This window comes from Paralichthys olivaceus, chromosome 2 (assembly GCF_024713975.1).
Source record: "Paralichthys olivaceus isolate ysfri-2021 chromosome 2, ASM2471397v2, whole genome shotgun sequence".
In the NCBI taxonomy this organism is placed as follows: domain Eukaryota; kingdom Metazoa; phylum Chordata; class Actinopteri; order Pleuronectiformes; family Paralichthyidae; genus Paralichthys; species Paralichthys olivaceus.
The window spans coordinates 1534272-1554782 of record NC_091094.1 but is presented as its reverse complement, the minus strand read 5'-3'; the positions used below and the strand labels follow the sequence as shown (position 1 = coordinate 1554782).

At 45.6% G+C, this 20511-nt stretch overlaps 1 protein-coding gene across 10 annotated transcripts in view; it reads right to left on the bottom strand.

The window, feature by feature from the left end:
• The window catches only part of LOC109641660 (dedicator of cytokinesis protein 3), a 105223-nt gene extending 86372 nt beyond the window's left edge, over positions 1-18851 (bottom strand). For 5 of the 10 annotated variants that reach the window (XM_069531193.1, XM_069531202.1, XM_069531210.1 and 2 more), the window contains exon 1: positions 17987-18845. In XM_069531193.1, coding sequence (XP_069387294.1) covers positions 17987-18023 — 37 coding nt within the window. In that variant the 5' untranslated portion in view covers positions 18024-18845. Of the gene's footprint in view, positions 1-17986 lie in introns of all 10 variants that reach the window. The other 5 variants (XM_069531177.1, XM_069531183.1, XM_069531188.1 and 2 more) reach the window with 2 other exon arrangements.
• Positions 18852-20511: the final 1660 nt, after the last annotated feature.

Genomic DNA, 20511 nt, shown 5'->3' with positions numbered 1-20511 from the left:
GTTGCACCCGTGTCTTCGCCTTCCTTCTTTCCTCTCTCAGTTTCCTACTTCCTTTTCTATTCTCCTCCTCCTCGCTTTGCTCACTCGTCAGTTTCAGTCCATTTCCCTCAGCCTTCTTCCAAGGTCGTGATCTATCGATTGTTAATTGACTTTATTAATTGAAGCTGTAATTAACAAGCAGACAGAAGTTAAGAGTCTGTGGTCACTGCTTCTATAATCAAGACGAACATACAGTAAATACAACTTCCTGAACGATTTGCATTTAAAGTAAAGAGAAAAATCCAACTGCTGAACTCAGTGCCCCCCCGTCCTCCCTCCATCCATCCCTCCAATCGCATCCTCAATTATCCCCTCCCTCCCTCCCTCCCTCCCTTTATAAGCCAGACATCCATCCATCCAGCTGTCAAGCAGATTTTACGCAAACTGTTAAAATGTCAAAAAAAATGAAATGCGAATTAGATGCGTTTCCACCAGCTGGGCTGAGGCGAATAAATCAAGCTCTCCTAAATGTCAGAAAACCCATTCAGGAGAAAAATGGTGAGGACTTTACCCAGAATTCACTGTTGTGCTTCTTCACACTCAAATACTGTTGGCACAGTTCATGCGTTCACCCTGAAGGATGCAGCAAACATGCGGCTGCAGAGAACTGCTGCGTAAAGACTCTGGAATATTTCTCACATTAAAACTCTGGTTTCTGAGTCGTGGGAAGTTTTTTCTTTGGGTCAGTGTGTGTTCGAGATAAAAGAGCAGTGTTTAAACAGTAAAGGAACAGAAGCAGCTACATGAGGATTAATTATAGATCAGGATCAGACAAGATTCCCTTAATCTAATATCATTATCACAAGAATTTAAAAAATATCCATTCAGGGGGTTTCAGAGTAGCAGAGACGTTATTCTAGAAAATGGCCGATGCAGATGAGAGTCATCATCCTCCAGCTTCTAAACTTTTAATCTTTCTTCAGGGTCTAATTTTCTAAGATAGTCTGTTGTCCAAGCATCAAACCACCGACGTCACCCGTTGGTTTGAGAGCTGCTGGTTTGAACTCTGGTTTTCCAGTGATCTGATTGGTCCGTGGCTCAGCTGTCGACAGGTTTTGATTCGTTGTCACGAACTTGACCAGAGCAGGTTAGTGGCTCAGCATCAGTTACCATGGTGATTTATCTCAGCTTCAAAGGACTGAAAACTCAGGGTTAAACCAGAAGTTGCCCTGATAACCACACACACACACACACGCTCACGCGCACACACACACACACGTCCCGTCTGCACTCTCTCACACACGCTCTGATAATAATAAAGTGGAGCAGGCAGATGAGCCAGATGTTTGTTGGTACCTCTTGGCGTGTTTGTGTGTGAATCCATAAGCAGGTGCAGCTACTGTACGTCTGACCATGCAGAAGAAAATACGCGTGTGCCCTTCTTCTGTTCATCTATCTATCTATCATCCATCTATCTATCTATCTATCATCCATCTGTATTCACAGAGCCCTTTGTCTGTATCATGGTGAGAAAATAAATAAATATGAATCTTCACACGGTTGAAGTTGAAAATGTGTGTTTGTGTCACTAACTGCCCCCCCCCCCCCCCCTCCTCTCTATTTGTTTGCAGCAGAACAAACGTGTGCGTGCGTCACTTTGTTTTCTCTCGGGCTCGGTGCTGTGTGCCGTGGCCCCGCCGCCCCTCCGTGCTCCAGCATCAGAGTGAACCAGTGTCCAGATGGCCGAGCTCTCTGTTCCTGCCCTGAAAGTGGAGCACTGGGCTAAGCTTCCATTATACAGGCTTAAAAACACACTAATCACCCAACAGCACTACTGCTGCTTTTAGAGGACGTGTGTGTGTGTGTCTGTGTGTGTGTGTGTGTGTGTGTGTGTGTGTGTGTGTGTGTGTACTCTCAGTCCCACTCTGTCTCTAGGTGGACCACCACTGGTTAGACGAGCACTGTCCCATTACTCTCAGGTCCATTCATTAATGTATAGAAAAGTTCTGATACCGTTTTTCCCGATAACGATTCATTAACTTGTTAAAACAGCTGGATGCTCCACAAGTTTGTCAATTATCTGTCAAATGTGTTTTTTAATTTAATTTAGTTAAGTTAAGAAACCAACAAAGACTTATATGAAAACAATTGGAATACAGGTTATATATTAGTAAAAAAAAGAGGAAATTGGACATATATAATAGAACAGAAAATAAATCTTTACCTCGGTGAATTTCTCACGCCGCTTGATTTGATGATTTATCAAAATTCTAATTTATAAGATTGTTTGTATGGTAACTGAACACAACCGGAAATCACTTCCTCTTCGATTTGTGGGAAAAGAGAACTGCAGTTTCATCAGAGTGACACTTTAAAGACGTGGTATCGGATCAGATTTCTGGGGCTGATATCAGAACATCTCTATGAATAAACACACACGTTATTATTCAAACTTGTTGTGTGTGAGAAATGTTAAATCTGAAAGTGACTTCAAACCATCACCGACTCTGTCCTTTCTGCTTTCCAATTACGTTTCCTTACATGTTTTATCTCCTGAATCTAAATGATTTCTCCTCAAACACGGAGCCCACGTTGTGTTTTCTGGTAAACAGCGATTAATCAGCCTGAGACCTTTTCATCAGAAATAGATTTGTCTTCTGTCGGGACTCATTTGCTGAGTCTCTCTGAAGAAAGTGTTTCTGAGCTGCTCTGATTGAAAAAGCAGCTCTTTAGAGACGGAGCGCTCGTTCCCATTGACCTCGGTCCAACACTTAAAGTTTTAAAGTTATTACGTTAGCGTCTGAAGACATCTACTCTTGGCAGCGTCGTCTGCAACAATCAATCAACACATTAATGAGCAGCACGGCAGGTCAGGGCAGAGAAACGCTGCCACGGGGAAACACCCGGCTGCACTGGGGCCGCTGCTGGCAGAGTGAGGAGCTGCTGGCACTGCCGACCTTCATCTGCCAGTGTGTGTGTGTGTGTGTGTGTGTGTGTGTGTGTGTGTGTGTGTGTGTGTGTGTGTGTGTGTGTGTGTGTCAGGTGCCAGGGCTGCCTCGACATCTTGGCCTGGTGCGATGCAGCAGCTCCACAGTGCCAGTTCAAGCCCAGATGCTTTGGTATCAAGTCTACGATTGTTAGGTAACTGTAAATGACTGTGTAATACTGTGTAATACAAATACTGTAGCGTATATACGATATAAGATAAATGAAGAACCGTACGAGCACCAGTTGTTCTGCGTTGAGGAAGAAGCCAGAGAGAGATAATATAAGATTGTTTTGTTTTTTTCTGTTTCTGCCGTTTTCACTCAGCATCTCTGTCGTCTCTCCTGATTCAGCAGGTTCAGACCTCCCTGGCTGAACGGAGGTCTGCAGATACACACCACTACACACAGATTGACCAGAGATGGATTACTGTTCTCACACACACACACACACACACACACACACACACACACACTGTGCACCACCTGTCTCTGCATGCAGCTGTCTCCTGAGCTTCTACTGTACTCAGCTCTTTGTTCATCTGTTGACTTTGGAAACTCTCACACATGAACCCAGGAGCTTTAAAAGACCTCAGGTCAGAGACTGGGGCTCGGGTTTGAACCTGTGGTCGCTGCAGGAGAACTCAAGCTTCCGTAATCTGTATTTTTAACGAGGAACGGACCCGACATGAACAATCCACCTTTAATCCTGTGTCCCTGTGTCGCCTCTTCATTAATCTCTTGTTATCAAATCATTCTATTTTTACATCTTTTTCTCTTCCTGTAAAACACGAGCAGCGGTATCAAGGTCCCGCCCATACACGCACTCGACCAATAACAAGTCGGTCTCAGCTGTCAATCATGACGTTTCACCAAAACGTCCCTCAGAGATCACGAACCTCTGAATGAATGACGGATGATGGAAATATCACAAGAAAGTTAAAACAATTCCTGGATCCATCTCTTCGAGCGGATCTACAGCGAAATGTCACGAGCTCTGTCTTGACCCGAGTCACGTCGTTCCACCAAGTTCCAAGAAAATGGTCTCAGTAGTTTTTGTGTAATCCTGCAGACAAACTAACAAACAGCTAACGACTCTTCGGTCCAACTCTTCTGGTCCCCAGATGATGACACGTGTTCCTGTTCATCTTCATCATCGTGTGAGTGGAGTCAGTGAATTCAATCTTAAAGATGTATTTAAACGAACCCTCCTCCTCCCCCTCCTCCTCCCCCCTCCTCCTCCCCCTCTGTGTGTGTTTGTCTAACGTCTACGCTGCGAGTGTGTATCCGTCGTTCTTCTCTCCCGAGCTGTCGTTGCTCATTTGCTTGTGTGCGACCGGGGGAGAGTTAAACCCTTCACCTGCACACTGTGTGGAGGATTGTTGCATGTTACAGGTTTAATATCCGCCCGTCTCAAGTCAGCGCGACTCAGTGATGTCACCTTCCATGCGCCCTTCCTCCCACAAGCCACCGCAGCTGCCCCATGCTTCTGTGGGGAAAGGAGCAGCTAGCTTAGCCGTCACAGTTGAGTCAGCGAACGGCCCAGATCAGTCATCCAGGAACCGGACCCTTCAAAATAAAAGCTTTTACACCTGAGAGCTGGGGGATGAATTATTTACTATTCAATCTGACTCACATGCTTTACATCGTCCTCTCAGAAGCAGGGAAACAGGTTCACCTGCTCTACAAGCTGTTACACCTGTGACGTCCTGTTGAACGAGGGGCGTCCATATGACCAGGAAACCACGTCTGCCTGACGTAATAATCTATTCCACTTCATTTATCTATTCAAAGGCCATGTGACAGTCGGCGGCTCTGAGGACCGACTGCAAACACAAAGTCAACACTCGAATACTCTAAAGGGAAATGTTAAAACTATTTTGGAGAACGCCTCCACTGAACTCAGCCGTGTGTCTGTGATCTCAATAAATCGGATCAATCAAATATACTTTATTGTGACAACTGGGATATTTCTCTAGTGGCCACGGTGCTTCAGCAGCTGCAGAGCAGAGCGCGTAAGAAAAACAGTACACAAGGACATGTTGTGTATGAGATCCAGATGAGCACTCGCTTCTACTTCTGTCTGCATTTGTATTAATGAATGAATTAATGTCTTAAAAACCTCTGGATGTTTCTAGACATGATTCCACATGATTCCAGCGGCTGTTTGGTGATATTTCATTTTCATTCTTCCTGTAAATCTAGTCTGCAATCCAGTCCACATCAACACGGAGTTAAACACTCACGTGCATTACCCAGCGTCCCCCGCTCTGTCTCTCTGTCATATACACGCAGTAGAGCGAGGTCAGATGCACCTTGCAGCCTGCAGCACGCACAGTGAGTCGCCCGTCGACTGAACGAACACAGATACGTTGAAAACACTCTGTCACGCGAGCCTAAAAAAAGACCTCACAACAACATGCCAGTCCGTGTGTAAAGACCAGGGAAGGACGTGTGTGTATGTGTGTTGAAGACGACAAGTCAGAGTGACACTCAAGACTACATGCACCATGTTGCACTGTGGGTAATGTAGGCACAAGGAAAAACAATGCATGGAATAAAAACCGATTCTGCAGCTTCTGGTCGTGCAGCAGAGTCAGACTCTCTCTCAGGTTACTGCTGTTTTATAATCCTGCTCTGTGTGACTGATGAAGACGAGGGTGACTGACCCTGATGAGAAGCATTTAAACACATATATAACATTATGAATCTACAGATCAAAGCACTCACACCCTTAAGTGATTCTTTAAGTCTCACACACACAGACACACAAACACACGTGTACAGCCATTACTGCCACCGAGGCCTAACCAGGTCAATGGAAATGTCCGTCAGTCCATCAACTGGAATTAGATAGAGAGAGGGGAGGGGGTGTCAGAGAGAGAGAGGGGGGGGGGGGGGGGTAGAAAGAAAGTGACAGTTGGAGGAGAGTGAGCGGGGGGGGGTGAAGACAGAGTGAGAAGTAACTCGTGACGTGAAGAGGCTGATAAAAGATTTAAAGCTGAGGTCTATAATTTATGTTAATTGATGTTAATTTTGACCCAGTCTTACAGGCTCCTCTCCTACGCTTCCTCGCTCTCGTTAACACGCACGCCACTGCAACAACTGTTGGCTGAAACTTTGATGGAGGAAACACTGATGCACGCCAGCTCTGTAGTTTGCGTTTAATATTTTGAGTCAAGTATTTTTCATTTTGGAACAATATTGAAATCCACACAAGCACGATTTGATCGGTTGATGGGATCTTTACGTTGTCACACTCGGACGCCGCAGAACACTTTCACCACGTTAAGGACGAAGGAGGCGACGAGTGATGACGAAGAGCTGAAACTGAGGATGAGGAGCACAAACCTTCGCAAAGTGAATAGTGTGACATCACAGAATAGAGGGTTGATAAAGAATCAAATCATTTTAAAATAAAACTAGTTTGTCTCTTGTGACAAAGGCCTCTCTCTCTCTCTCTCTCTCTCTCTCTCTCTCTCTCCACTGAACCTGCTGACACCCAGAAACACCTCTCTCACTCAAACACTGTCCCCCTCCTCTAACATCTATTTCAGACAAAGCTTTCACCATCAGCTCACTGTGATGATGCTGTAAACCATGTGACCTCCACGCTGGGAAAACCTGTCGGCTGCAGAGCGACACGTTGACCTCTGGCTTGTTCCTGGACCCTCATCACCCTCAACCACTGAGCGAGGCCCATTACCAGCCCATTATAGTTATTCAATGAGATGTTGTCTGCATGGACGCCTGCAGCCACCACACACACACACACACACACACACACACACACACACTGATGCATTAACAGTAAACACACAATCAGTCCAGAGAAAATCTACATATTCTTATTTGTAGATTAGTTAAATCCTGGGTTCTGCCATGATTGACAGCCGACACTGACTGAAGCCAAAGCATCGTAACCTTCCCAGCTCATAAACCTCCCTCCTCCATGTTAGCAGACGGGACATGGACCGAACTAAAACATCATTATTTTGCATCAGATAGATTATTTCTATGTCACAATTACAAACAGGGATCACAACAAGATAATAATTCATATTAAAACGTGTGGTGTCATTGTTTGCATTATCCTGTAAATCAGCCTGGAGACGACGTCTACGACTCAAAACTGTTTTAAAATGAGAGTGAAAGAAAAACCAAAGCCAATATTTATCTTTTGTTCTGAAAACTGTGAAACACACTGATGTTTCTAATGATTTCATCAGCAGCGTCTCCGAGGTCCGATTTCTTCTGTTACTTCAGAGCAAGCACAAACACACAAACACACACACACACACACACACACACACACACACACACACGACGGAGAATGGATTCGGACTAAACCCATGGTCAAGCATGCATTCGACACTGCCATCCAATTTATGTGAGTGAATGAGCAGCCAGTGTGGTGAATAAGCTTTAATAGGTTAAAGGGGGGGTGGATGTGTGTGTTAGGAGCTCCGAGCGCAGGAGGTTCACGGCGTCGCACGCACACACACACGCACGCACACACACACACACACACACACACACACACACACTGACTGTTTATGAAGTGTCTTCGTGAGGAGGACGCTCTTCGTACAAAGTCTCATTCAAAGAAATCTCACTGAAGAACAGAGAAAAGACCAATGAGACGTCGGCTTCAGGCAGTTTCCTCTGAACCATCGTTTTAGACAAAGCTGAATTATAAATGTCTGTTGTGAGCGGCAGCGCCACAGAGGTGAAGTGAGGGAGGAATAAAAAAAGAAAAAGCGTATTTCTCATTGCAGTCTGACGTTCAGCCTCTAGGTTGCTGCAGGTTGACGAAATGAAAAGCTCCAACAAACTGGATTTACTCCGAACAGAAGAACCAAAGGACGTAGATACGAGGCTGCTAATGCTGTGACACAGATGTAAGGGACCAGTGTGTGATCAGATCAACTGTGAGCGTCCAGTTTTCAGTTTGAACCAAGTCGACCATAAAACACTTTAGGAAAACAGAAAATAAAGTCAAAGGTAAAAAGACTGTGTATATAATTATTTCAAGAATGAAGGAACTACACATCCCATAAACCATTGCAGATTATCCCGTAACTTCCTGCTGCTTCTTCTTGAATTGAACCTTGTTTTTAATACAGTTTTATAAAACGCTGTAGTTTGTGTCTTGTGTGTTTGTGGCTGACTTTATTTTCGAGGTAAACATTGCCATGGTAACAGTATGGTCCACCAATCAGCAACGTCGCTACTACACCTGAGGATTGTGGGTAGTGCAGTACTCCTCCGTCAGTGGATACCACACAGACTGGTCTCTTCTACAGTTTAACGTCGTCTCTAAATCTCATCGCTTGTGGTGAGTCTACCTCGGATGGTTAAAATGTTATGGCTGATTATTAAAACTCTCTACGTAGAAACACGAACAACCAATTACACCAATTACATCTTCTTCAAAGTGATGAGCCTGGACTAAGTGGAACGAACCCTCGATGGTAAACTAAGGCCCAGCTTGTATGAGTTAAACATGTGAGGAAAGTTTTCTACAAAAAAACTAAAAGAAAACAACATTTATGTCATGAATTAAAAAAACGCCTGCAGGGTAAAGAAACGGATCCTTAGGGATAAAACAACGTAATGATGGAGAAGAAGAAGAGAGAGAGATACATTCAATGAAGTCATCACATGAAATCAGACCAGCAGGAGAATTTCTCTTCTGTGACGTTGAAACGCTGATAAAAGTTGTTAAAGTGACAATCGTCGTTCTTGCATTAGTGACCGAAAGAGAAAATGGCTTCATCCTCAGAAGTGACGATGATCGAAAGTGACACGAAACTCAACCTCAATCTGATCACGACGGAACAAAACGTGCAGACGAGAAAGCCGAGCTTGATGGATGGACCCGAGGAACGATGTCACATCTGCAAATAGACTTTCTATGTGAAATATTCATTAGACTAAGTGAACGATGGATGGATGGAAGAGAGCGGGGGGGGGGGGGGGGGGGGGGGTGGAGAAAAGTAAAAGAAGGGAGGAAAGAACTCGGAGGTAGAAATAGGAGACGGAGTGAAAAGGAGGCTAAGGAACGCAGGGAATCATGCTGATAATTGGGCCACAGTTTCTGCCCCCCAGTCTGCGGTGTCACCCACCGTTTGTCTGCCCTCCCGTGCACAGTGGACCAGCGGCGCTCGGGGGGGGGGGCACACAGGAAAATGACAGAACCGCACGGGCAGTCGACCCTTTGCAGCACGGGAGTAAATCCAAAGTAAATGAGGAGGCGTTAAACTTTCCTCACTCCAGTGCCTGAGTAAGAGATTGTGTTTTTTTTTTTTTTTTCCTCACCTTGAGGTCCAACCTCATTAAAACACAGCTCTGGTTTTATCTGTGGAGACGAGGGTGAGTCACTGAGAGAGAAGCGGCGGAGACGTGGTGCTGCAGAGGAGCAGAACGGGAGGTGCAGTGGGCGGAGGGTCAGGGATCATCTGTCCCAGAGATATTTCACGAACTAAACAGAAAAGTATGAAACTAACATTTGTCTTTGACGTTTAGACTTTTTATTTCGCGGAGATGAGCGTGTGAAAGATTTTGTACTTTTGTGTTTCTTTGACCTCAGTGGACTCACTCACTCATTCGCAGACGATCGGTCCACGCTGACGTTGGACATTATCCACTTATCCATTACCTACGTGGGTGGGTCTGTTTCTATTTGGGCGGATCTTAATATACCTGGGTGGGTCTTATTGAAAGTGGGTGGGTCTTAATAAATAAAATAAATTTGGACATAAACTAAACCACGAGTTGAAATTGAGGCTTTCAGGTCACAAGAACATAATAATATAAAAACTTGCTCTGATTCATAAGAACTGATTCAAATAATGTGTTTGTATGAAAACGCACTTAATATAAAAGAGTCATTTTAAAGTATATAATATCTGTATATCTGTAATGTGTGTATTAGTGTGTCAGGTCTGCTGACTCAAAACATTTCAGGGAGGGAATTTGTTGACATTTTTCCAAAGTGCGACGCTGCTGAACGCAGCTGCAGGACTGCAGAGCTTTTTAAGCACTGATCAATAACTGCAGAGACAGACGGGCCGGCATCGCGTTTCAGGAAACTGTCGAGAACAGCTGACTGGAACTAGGGAGCAGGTTTATTCCACATCATGAGGTTAGATAAGAGTCTAATATAAGAAATGTTCAGATAACATTCCCAACACTGGTTTGATGCCTGGACCTTTCATATCGGCCGATTCCGAGCACCAATCAGATACGAGTGAGATTTTAAAAAACTCATAGCTGAGGATCAGTTCGAAACACGGAGAAGTTATTAAGAACCAGAGTTTATCTCCGATCTTCAGCAGGAAACTGTTAAAATGTGAATTTGACTCGCAGCTCCACAGAATGAGTCATCGCTTGTGGCTGCTGCAGGGGGCGCTGTTGCTCACATAGTGTTGCTTTAAGATGACAAGATAATGTTTTTGGCTACTTGAGCTTTTCCACTCACACTGAACAGATTCACGTTGACAGTGACATCGAGCCGCTTTGATTTAAATCCAAATCACAATACTTCACTTGAAGATGAGGAAAAATCACAAATCAGTCACAAAGGAATTTGCTAAAAGACGATTCCCTGATGGCGTCGACTGATTTTGAATCTGTTGTTTATTTTTTCTCAGCTTCACTCCCTGGTTTTCTCCTCTCTCCCCCGACTGGATGGAAGCTGAGAAGTTGGACCGTTGTTATGGCGATAGTGGAACCAGCCTTGCCAGGGTGTCCACTGAAACTGAGCGTAACCATAACAACAACGGAACTCTCCTCTAGAACGCTGTTGTGTTTAAGACCCTCGAGACGGACGAACACCACACACACACACACACACACACACACACACACACACACACACACACACACACACACACACACACTGACTGCCAGATAGAGATTCAACCCACATCCAAACCAGAACTCGACACACTGGAAGGAAAAAGTTTCCCTGACCCGAACACCGTAAAAAATGAAAACTTTATGATTTTTATTCTCTTTCAAAGTTGCACATTCTTCTCTCTCTCTCTCTCTCTCTTTCTCTCTCCTGGTTCAAACGACGAGCCGTCCTCTTTGTGCATATTAACAAGACGACAAGCACTCGGCTGCTCAGGCCCGGCTCATGTCCCCGAAAAACCAGAACCACGGGGGGTGAGGAGGGAGGCTGCAGACGAGAGAGAGAGAGGAGAGCAGCGAGCGAGCGAATGATCGTTATCCAGTAACCTTCAAAGACGTTTCATGGATGGAGAAAAGTGTGTCACTCAATGTGTGTGAACCTGTTCCAGTCAGAGCTTCACGTGGTTTTGTCTCAATTTTGAAATGACGTTAAAAGACTTCAGGATCCAGGAGTAAAAACTCAGCAGGTTTGTTTTCACAGGTTTTTCATTGTCCTCATCAGAGCTGGTGTTTCCTGACTGCCACGTTGTTTGAAATGAAGAATTAGAATTTAGATCTACAAAGGGGACGTTTGTCTTTCAGAGACGGACGTGGACAACCGGGGCTGCAGAGATGGATGCATCAGGAGATGGTGAGTCAGATAAAGGCCATCGGAGGAGCGCGGCAGCAAGACGGTGACAGGAAGACTAAAGTCTCGACTCAAAAGAGATTCTGAAAGGAAAGTTAAAAAAAAAGATTCTCCCAGAGGCCTTGTATTGTAGCTTGAGACACAGCGTCCAGGCTGAGTCAACACAGAGGAGGACGCTCGTTAAGACACTGACGTGTAAATGAACATTAAAGCACATGAAGGTTCAGAAAGGGAACGAACACTTGAGATCACTTGAGTTAGACATTCCTCCGATATGTTGCACACAGATAAAAGTGCAAGTGTCTTTCTGTTTTCGAGCAGAGAGGAAGAAGAGGGGATTTCCTGTGGTCTGTGTGAGTTGCAGCAACTTGGCAATATTCCACATTGTGAAGTCGTAACAGCGACGTGAACTGAATGAAACAGCAGCAATCCCATAAAGCATGTGAAGAACCATCACACGAGAGAGCACGAGCAGTCGTTAAAACACACGACACAGGTTTTCATTTGTTTCTCGTTATCAGAAACAAACTAATCATCAATGGTGGAAGCGGAACGTGAACCAATGTCGCTGTCACGTGCACCAGATCTCGAGTGTCATGGTTTTATCTCCAGTAAAACTGACGACATCTGCCACGAGTTTTAGTTTTTAAATCTGTTCATAGAGCCGCTCCTGAATAAAGAGCAGACATGTTAGTCCAGTACAACTCTGGAAGACCTGAGATCCCCGGGGCCTGGTCTGCTAATGGTGCCAGGACGAAATCAGGCGAAAGCAGCTTTTACTCACAACACTGGAACCACTGTTCCTTTCTGTTCATTTTGTTTTTATTATTTTAAAGTTTTTACCCAGATTCATCTTTTTCATATTTGAAATCTCTTTGCCTATTTCATTTTTCTCTTTTGAAATAACTGTTCTGAATTGTGCTTTTTGACTTCCTGAGTTGCTTTTCAAGCACCTTGCGTATGAAATGTGCTTCACAAATTAAAACCGCTCTGTCTTGCTGTTAACACGCAGCCTCATTTTCCGCGGCAGGTCGGCCTGAGGGTTCGTCTCCACTGTGATGTCACGGGATGTGGCGCAGCATCAGTGAACGAGGGAGGAAACACACGACACTTTTTGTGAAAAGGGAAAACAGGAAGAATCCTCTCTTCTCCACCGGGTGTGTTTCAGCACCACGGACAGCAGCACCGGACTTAATCTTTAAGCCTCCTCACGTCACGTGACACAAACACAACTCGAGGGGATGATGGGAAAACACAGCGCCGGGTGTTTTTACAGTGTTTCCCGACCTCTGCTTGAGAGCCACACTTGTTATTGTTTGTGTTAACGAGCTGCATCGTGCTCCTGCTGGCACCTACTCGACCAAACACGCAGGTATTCAGACCTGTCGTCGTTCACTGAGGCTTCACCAACACAACATTATACCTCAGCAAGTCAAACCAGCGGCTCCTCAATAATCTGAGTGTGAGGGCTCATTACTGTTGCTTTCACTGGTTCCTCTGTGTGTGTTTGAGAACAACTTATGTTCATGGTGAATCATAATACGAGCAAATCTCACAGGATGAATTATTCATATGAAAGTCTACTTTGGTTGCGTGTGGTCCGGGCGTGTTTGCATTTGCTCTTAATGTGTCGTCCTGCGCTGCCCACGGTGAAGTCTGCCGACACAGAGACCGACAGATGAGGCCGCTCAGGCAGGCGAGGTGAACCTGAGCGTTCACTTGATGCAGGGCCTGGTTCAAGCTTCTGAGTGCAGCAGGATGAGCTCAGAGACGTCGTCCCGCTCTGCACGGGTCTCTGTTTCCTCCAAGTTACATCATGTCCTCACATAACACAAATCCCAATGAATGGACTGCTCGTGTGCAGTGACGCAGCTTTTAAACAGGTCATGGATCAAGATAAATAAATAACACAAACACACACAAACACACAATTTTTCCAGGGCTACAAGCTCCACTGGTAAATAAAAACTGCTCGTCACAGTGAGGAAAATAAAATGTTGTGGTTTGAGTTCAAACAGCGACATCCTCACGGTTAAAGGACCTTGGTCGCCATGGTTACAATAATGAATGATAGGCGACAGGTTATACAACAGTAACATGACGGAAACAATTTATTTAATTAATTATCTGTTTTCAACCGTCTCAACCCCCCCCCCGACTCATTCTGAGAGACTTTGTCTTTCACGACGTCACCTGACTTCCTGCTTTGCTCTCGTCAAACCAACGTAGGCCACCAGGTGGCACCAAACAACAAAATCTAACGACGTTTTCCACACATACAGACTTTAAAGTGTATTTGTTGACACACTTCAGCATTTTCCTGTTTCTACAGAGAATCGGAGATGGACGTTCTCATGAGTAAATTCACGTTTGTTGAATCACACAATAACTGAACTGACCTGCTTAGATTCCAGCGTCTTTTTTCCAATTAGATGTTTCTCTCCTCTGAGAATATCTTTTATTTTAAAGAAGCTGTACGATCTGAGCTGCAGATGTGGGTCAGGACAGATTCACGAGAGTCTCACAGGAATCACACACACACACAGACACACACACACACGCTGCTAAATACCACACTGTGATCGTTTCCCAGCTCATGGTGGTGCAGCGCTTCAGGGTCACTGAAGCTTCATATCATTCAGCGTTTCGTTCCTCTGGTGCGTTCGGAACGCTTTTGTGTGAATGTAAAGAATTCCTCTCCGGCAGAGAAAACACTGAAGCTCCTGAGACACTTTGTCGGTCGTCCAGAACACGTCGCATCGTCATTGTGATACACGTCACTGCTGATTGGACGACACATGTGACACACCCACCATCCAGACCGAACGAACCTCGCCGCTCGTTTACATCGTTTACAGGAAACTTGTAGAGTAAGTAAATTGAGATTCGAAGCTGATTCGATGATACGATTGTAACCGACATGATTTTTGAGTTTCTGGTAAATACTGTATTTCCATAGTGACAGCGAGCTCCACCAATCAGAGATGCCGCTTTTACACCTGAGGATTGTGGGTAGTGTAGTGCTTCTCCTTGACATTGTTAAAACACAGTTGAGACTTGTGGCTTCTACAGGAGAACATATCATGAAATAAGATAATTTCACAATCTCATAGCTTGTGGTAGATCTACCGTGGATGGTTAAAATGTTGAGGCCGATCATCAGAATCTCTATTCAGAAAATGGACGATGTGATTTTAACTGCAGGAACTGTTGAACTCGCCAGGCTGAGAAAAACAACGTGAACAGAGTCGCTCTGAGCTTTAGGGCTGGTTGATACTTTCTCATTAATTGTGGTAATTTCATTTTAATGGCTGCATTACAGCAGAGAACCGTAACAGTCGTATCTGTGACACTCGCTGAAGCTTTCCACGGGAGGAGGAAGAGGAAGAGGAGGAGGAGGAGGAAAGCCTGTTTCAACGTCACCAGGGGAGATGAGAGACTCACTGTAGAATAAAACACACACAAACTTCTAAAAAAAACAGCAAAGAGAATCTGTGTGATGTGAGCTTGTTAACTCGCTGCTTTGAGATGCGATTAAAAGGCCGAGCGAGCACCCTGAGGGGGGGGGGGGGGGGGGGGGGGGGGGGGTCGGAGCGAAGGAGGGATGGAAGCAATCAACTTGATTTGCTGTCAGTTTCCACAGGCGATGTGGATATTGCAGGACCCCAGAACTCCTCTCGCCTTAAATCGTTTGCCAGTGGGAGGGTCACGGGGAGACCGGGGAACATAAATCCTCCGACGCTTCTTGTGTGAAAAGCTTCAGGCGTGAGCATCAGAATGTTTAGGATGAAACAAACTGTCTCCGAGGATAAAATCAGCATAAAGATTGTGTCCTCAGATTTTGTCTCCCACGCATCCGGCCAATCAAGCTAATTATTCAGATGCTTGGGACGAGGATTCATCATCCGTCTGAATTCTGTCAGAGTTAGAGCAGCAGCTTTCAGGACTCGGACGAGATGTGACATGTGACAGATGAGGCCTGAGCCGACGGTGGGGGAAATAAATGACGGGGCCAGGGAGGGTCATTAAAGAGTGTTTAAAGACGTTTGGCAGGTTGCTCCATCATCCGGGAGGATGTTCCGTCTCCGCACACAAGGACGCAACAGTGACAGATGAGTGACGGCAGCAGAATGAAAAGCCAGCTCAGGATAAATGGGTCAGAAAGAATAAAAACAAGTGACACAGAAAACAAAAGGTGTTTGACGTAAGAAGAGCATCCTTCAGTTTACACATCTGTCACTTTTCACTGTGACCCAGTTTCACGGCTGTGTGTTTACGCTGGTGTGAGAAATGCGTTGTGGCACATGTGCGTTGTATATCTGCGTCGTGTGTGTCACTTTTGTCGATTTGAGTCTTGTCCTGTTGTGTCATTAGAAAAACATTTGTCTGTTTAAATATCTACAAATGAACTTGTTTGGAAAAACATGTCGGATAAATGAGTTTGAGCCTGAGCGAAGGAATATTTCACAATAAGGTCAAAGTCAGTGTCGTGTGGATCTGAGTGTCGCTGCTCAAACTGTAAACAAAGACGGACGACGCGTCTCCACTTCCTCCTAAAATATCTCGGATGACGTTGTTTGGAGTCGTGATCGTGGAGTGAAGCCACAGGATCACAGGTCAGTGTCAGCTGTCAATCATGCAGCTCGTTCCTAATCATCAATTAACTAATTAAACCAAACTGATCAGAGAACAAACATCAGTGAGATGAGAACGACCTGAAATGACAGAAACATCTTCGATTAACGTCTACTTTGATTTATTTGGCCTGGTCCGTGTCCCATCTGCGAACATGGAGGAGGCTTGTGACCTATACTGCAGTCCACCACCAGGGGGCGATCCAGGTGATTTGGCCTCACTTTTGAGATGTGGTCCGTCTTTGTTTACAGTCGTTTATTAACAGGTGAATTTCATAAAGGGTGCGAGTCTGCGATGTGTCGTAATTCATCCGTCTCTGTCTTTCTCACTGTCTGTTCTGTTTATCCATCCATCCACCCGTCTGTCTCTCTGTCTCTCTCTCTGTCTCTCACTCTGTCTCTCTCTCTGTCCGTCTGCGTCCTGTGTGAGTGTGAGAACGGAGCGCCGGGCCCTCAGCCCTGGGGGGAGGTGAAGCTGCATTCAGGAGCCTCTGTGGGAGCCACAAAGCTGCATTCATCCACTGAATGGCTGTTTTTCTGCAACCAGGCACTAGTCATCCCGACTCCATTGGAGCGGCTCTGTGAGTTACCACTCTGCCCGCCTTGGTATGCACGTCCTCGTCCGGCGACAACAACACGGACGACAAAAGACACAACACTCACAAACACGAAAACCCACTGACGGGATACGTGACTCTCCTGCTCTCACAGGATGGATTCTCACTCCCGGTTTTAACGGAAGATCAGGGGCTTCCTCTTCCCTCTCGTCTCTTGTGTTGAAGACGACTCAGCGAGACACAAAATCATCAAACCTCTCCTCCACGTTAACTGGTGCTCCACATATCCCAGAATGCTTTATGGTATTCTGACAGACTGGTACAGTAACTTCCTGCTTTCACAACCGCACTACAAACACGTCGGACTCCCTGATTTCACACTAATGCAGATATTTCACAATAAAAAGAAAATGTGTCGCCTGCAAACTAATTTTCTTTCATCGGAGAAAGTTGAAGTTAAAACGCGAGTTTAAAGTAAAACAGCTTTTAAAAAAAAAAGAATTTAAAAAAGATAATTGAATTGACACTTGGTTGTAAAAACCTAAACTCGTGTGTGGTTCTTCACAAACATGAAGGAAACCAAGCAACGGAACCTCGACAACACAAACCTGCAACTTCATCCGACTGATATTTACTGATCTCAGACCAGCATCACACAGAATCTACCTGAGGACCAAACTCCTCCTCCTCCTCCTCCTGCAGGCTGAGGCCTCCTCACTAACACTGAGGCAGCAGGTTTCCATCACACACACACACACACACACACACACACACACACACACACACACACACACACATGAAGATGATCAGATAATGATGACTGATCATCTCACGTGGATTCAGATGATTGTTTTTTTTTTAAATAAAACAGATGAAATTAAATTAAATACATTTTAAATGTAGATATTATTATGAACTCAGCCTCAGTGAGACTCGCGCGCTCCGGTGCCCGAGGAGCCACAGTCACGTGTCTCAGGGGAAACACTCCGTGGTTTTATAGGAGCATCGTTGACGCAGCAGAAAGAAGGAAACACCAGGATGAGGAGCAATAAAGAGACTCCTACCTACACACACACACACACACACACACACACACAACCAGCATCTCACTGTCACGACTCCACAAAGACACACAACGAGCCGTGCGCGTGAGCCGCCGGACCAACCTCAGTGACCACATTCACTTTGAAAACGTTCATTCTCTCTAGTTGAGCGGTTCTGGTTGGTTCGGATCAGCAGCATCACACCAGCTTCAGGGATGGACAAATAAACCGCTCGTCCACTCACCCACTCCGATCTTCTCGTCCTCCGTCGGCGTCCACATGATGTCCCGGTGTCCAACGCGCAAAACGCCTCCAGCCAAAGTGTAATAATCACCCGGTGCGTCGCGTCATGGATCCTGCGGAGGTTTCACCGGAGAGAGGGACACACACACACACACACACACACACACACACACACACACACACACACAGGAGGAAAAGTTACTGGAGTTGTTCGGGAGCAGGAGACGAAGAATCTCTTCGGTCCGAGTCAACGCGAGTCCGGTTGTTTTGAGCCGAGGAGCAGGTCGAGGGTTTCATGTCAGTTTGGCGCATCCAGGGCGCAGCGCGTCGGTCCGTGTCCCCGCCGCTGCCGCTGCGCTCCGCGGGACAGACAGACCTGGATCTGCGGAGGAGCTGCTCGTGCGTCACAGGGTCGAGAGCCCGCGGGTCCGGTTGATCCGGAGCGATGCGCACACTGTGCCGCAAACACCGCAAAGCTGCTGCGGCTCGGAGCGACGTTTGAAGCGCAGAGGATCACCGCGCACGTTTCACCACAACAGCTGACGACGCTGTCACGAGCACCGGGAGCGCGCACAGACTCCAAGCGCATGTGAGGAATTGATTTTAAAAATAATTATTCTCCGTTAAGTTGAGCGCAGCTTCCTCCGGAGCCTCCGCCGGCAGCTCTCCGGTGTTTCTCCCGGTCTGTCTCATGTGGACGCGCACGTTCCCCGCGCTGCAGCTGACTAAGTTACTGTGCGCGCACCAAGGATAACACAGTCGGTGCGTGTGACCGAGAGAGACGTGCACAGCGGAGGGAATCCTGCTTCGGGTTTAAGAGGATCAGAGTGCGTGTGCGCTGCACCGCCTGATCATTACAGCTCATCACAATGACACGTGCTGAAGCTGACCCTTCATTATTGTGCATCACGCACGCACACACACACACACACACACACACACACACACACACACACGGCAGGAAACACTTGTGGTGGACCAACTCACAACATGTTCAACACACACAGACGCGCACACACGTACAGAACTACATCATCCAGCTGCGCGGACACATTTACGCACACACATGACGCATGAGCCACAGTGTGACATCACTCCACAACATGACACCACAGTGACATAGTGTGTGTGTGTGTGTGTGTGTGTGTGTGTGTGTGTGTGTGAGATTTACAGCAGCCCCAAAACGTCTACAATATGCGTGCACGTCCTGCGCAGGAAGGCACAGGAGAATGTTTGTGTGTCTGTTGTGCCACCGTGTGTACAACCCTGAGCAGCACACTGCTGCAGTGTGTGTGTGTGTGTGTGTGTGTGTGTGTGTTGTTGTTGTTGTTGTTGTTGTAGACACACTGTCCTGATCTCTGCTGGAACATAAGGTTACCATGGTGATCCTCATGAAGTCTGGTGATTATGAAAGATAAAAATAGTTTCTGATGTGAGGAGAGTTTATGACCGAGGCAGCAGCAGTGTGTGTGTGTGTGTGTGGGGGGTGGGGGGGGATCCATCGTCAGCATCATCTGAGAAACCATGAGCTTGATAGAATGAGACCAAACACTCAGAGACTGAAACAAACTGCATCAAAGTTCACAAACAGATTTTTTTTCCCCATAAGATCCAACAACTTATCTCTGAAATCTGTAAAAACGTCTCACAAGGTTAAAAATAGAATAAAATAATAAAACTGATGTGGATCCACTCAAGTTGGATGAGTTCTTTCTGGACTCGAACCACATCCTTCCACTGAGTTTAGTTTCTAACAAACAGAAACATGTTCGAGCAGCGAACAGTTCAGTTTCTCAAGATTGATTCTGCAGCAGCAACATGAGCCTGAACATGAATCTCAAGATCAGAATTGAAAACCACGAGAATGGATTCTTATTAAACTGCAGCCAATAATGTTCTTCAACTCTTTTTAAATGTTTTTATTTTTATATTGTTAATAACTGTGCAGAATCACAGAAACTCCTCAGTGTTACACTGACCTCTAGTGACCAACTGGAGGAACAACACTTAACAACCAACATCAGATCGAGACGCTTAAAATAGAATCGACTCCTTCATCCTGAAATGAGCAGAATATGAAACCAGCTGCATCAGATCGTTTCTTTAAGCCTCTGAAGAAAAATAAACCATGAAATCAAAGCACACGGTGATAAAGATCAACGGCCGAGTGTTGATTTGAAGTTTAGTGAAACTTTGGAGCAGCTGATAATGAAAAAATAAAGTCACATATTTACAAGTTACTGCAGATATTTCATCTAAACTGAAGTTAAAGTGTAGATTTATCACATCCAGAGAACTTCGATAACTTTAACATTATCAGCTGCTACAAACCGACACGACTCAACTGTTTGCTCCTAAAATCGTCCTTGTTGTCCGCAGCAGCTCTGCAGCTTTTTCTGTTCTCACAAACTTCAGACTTTAACTAAGTATTCTAATTTATTTAAGCATTCTGAAAATAGTTTTTTTAGTTATTTTAAAGGCTCAAACAGAAAAGTTCCTGAGTCGTCAACCACTCAAAAGATAAAG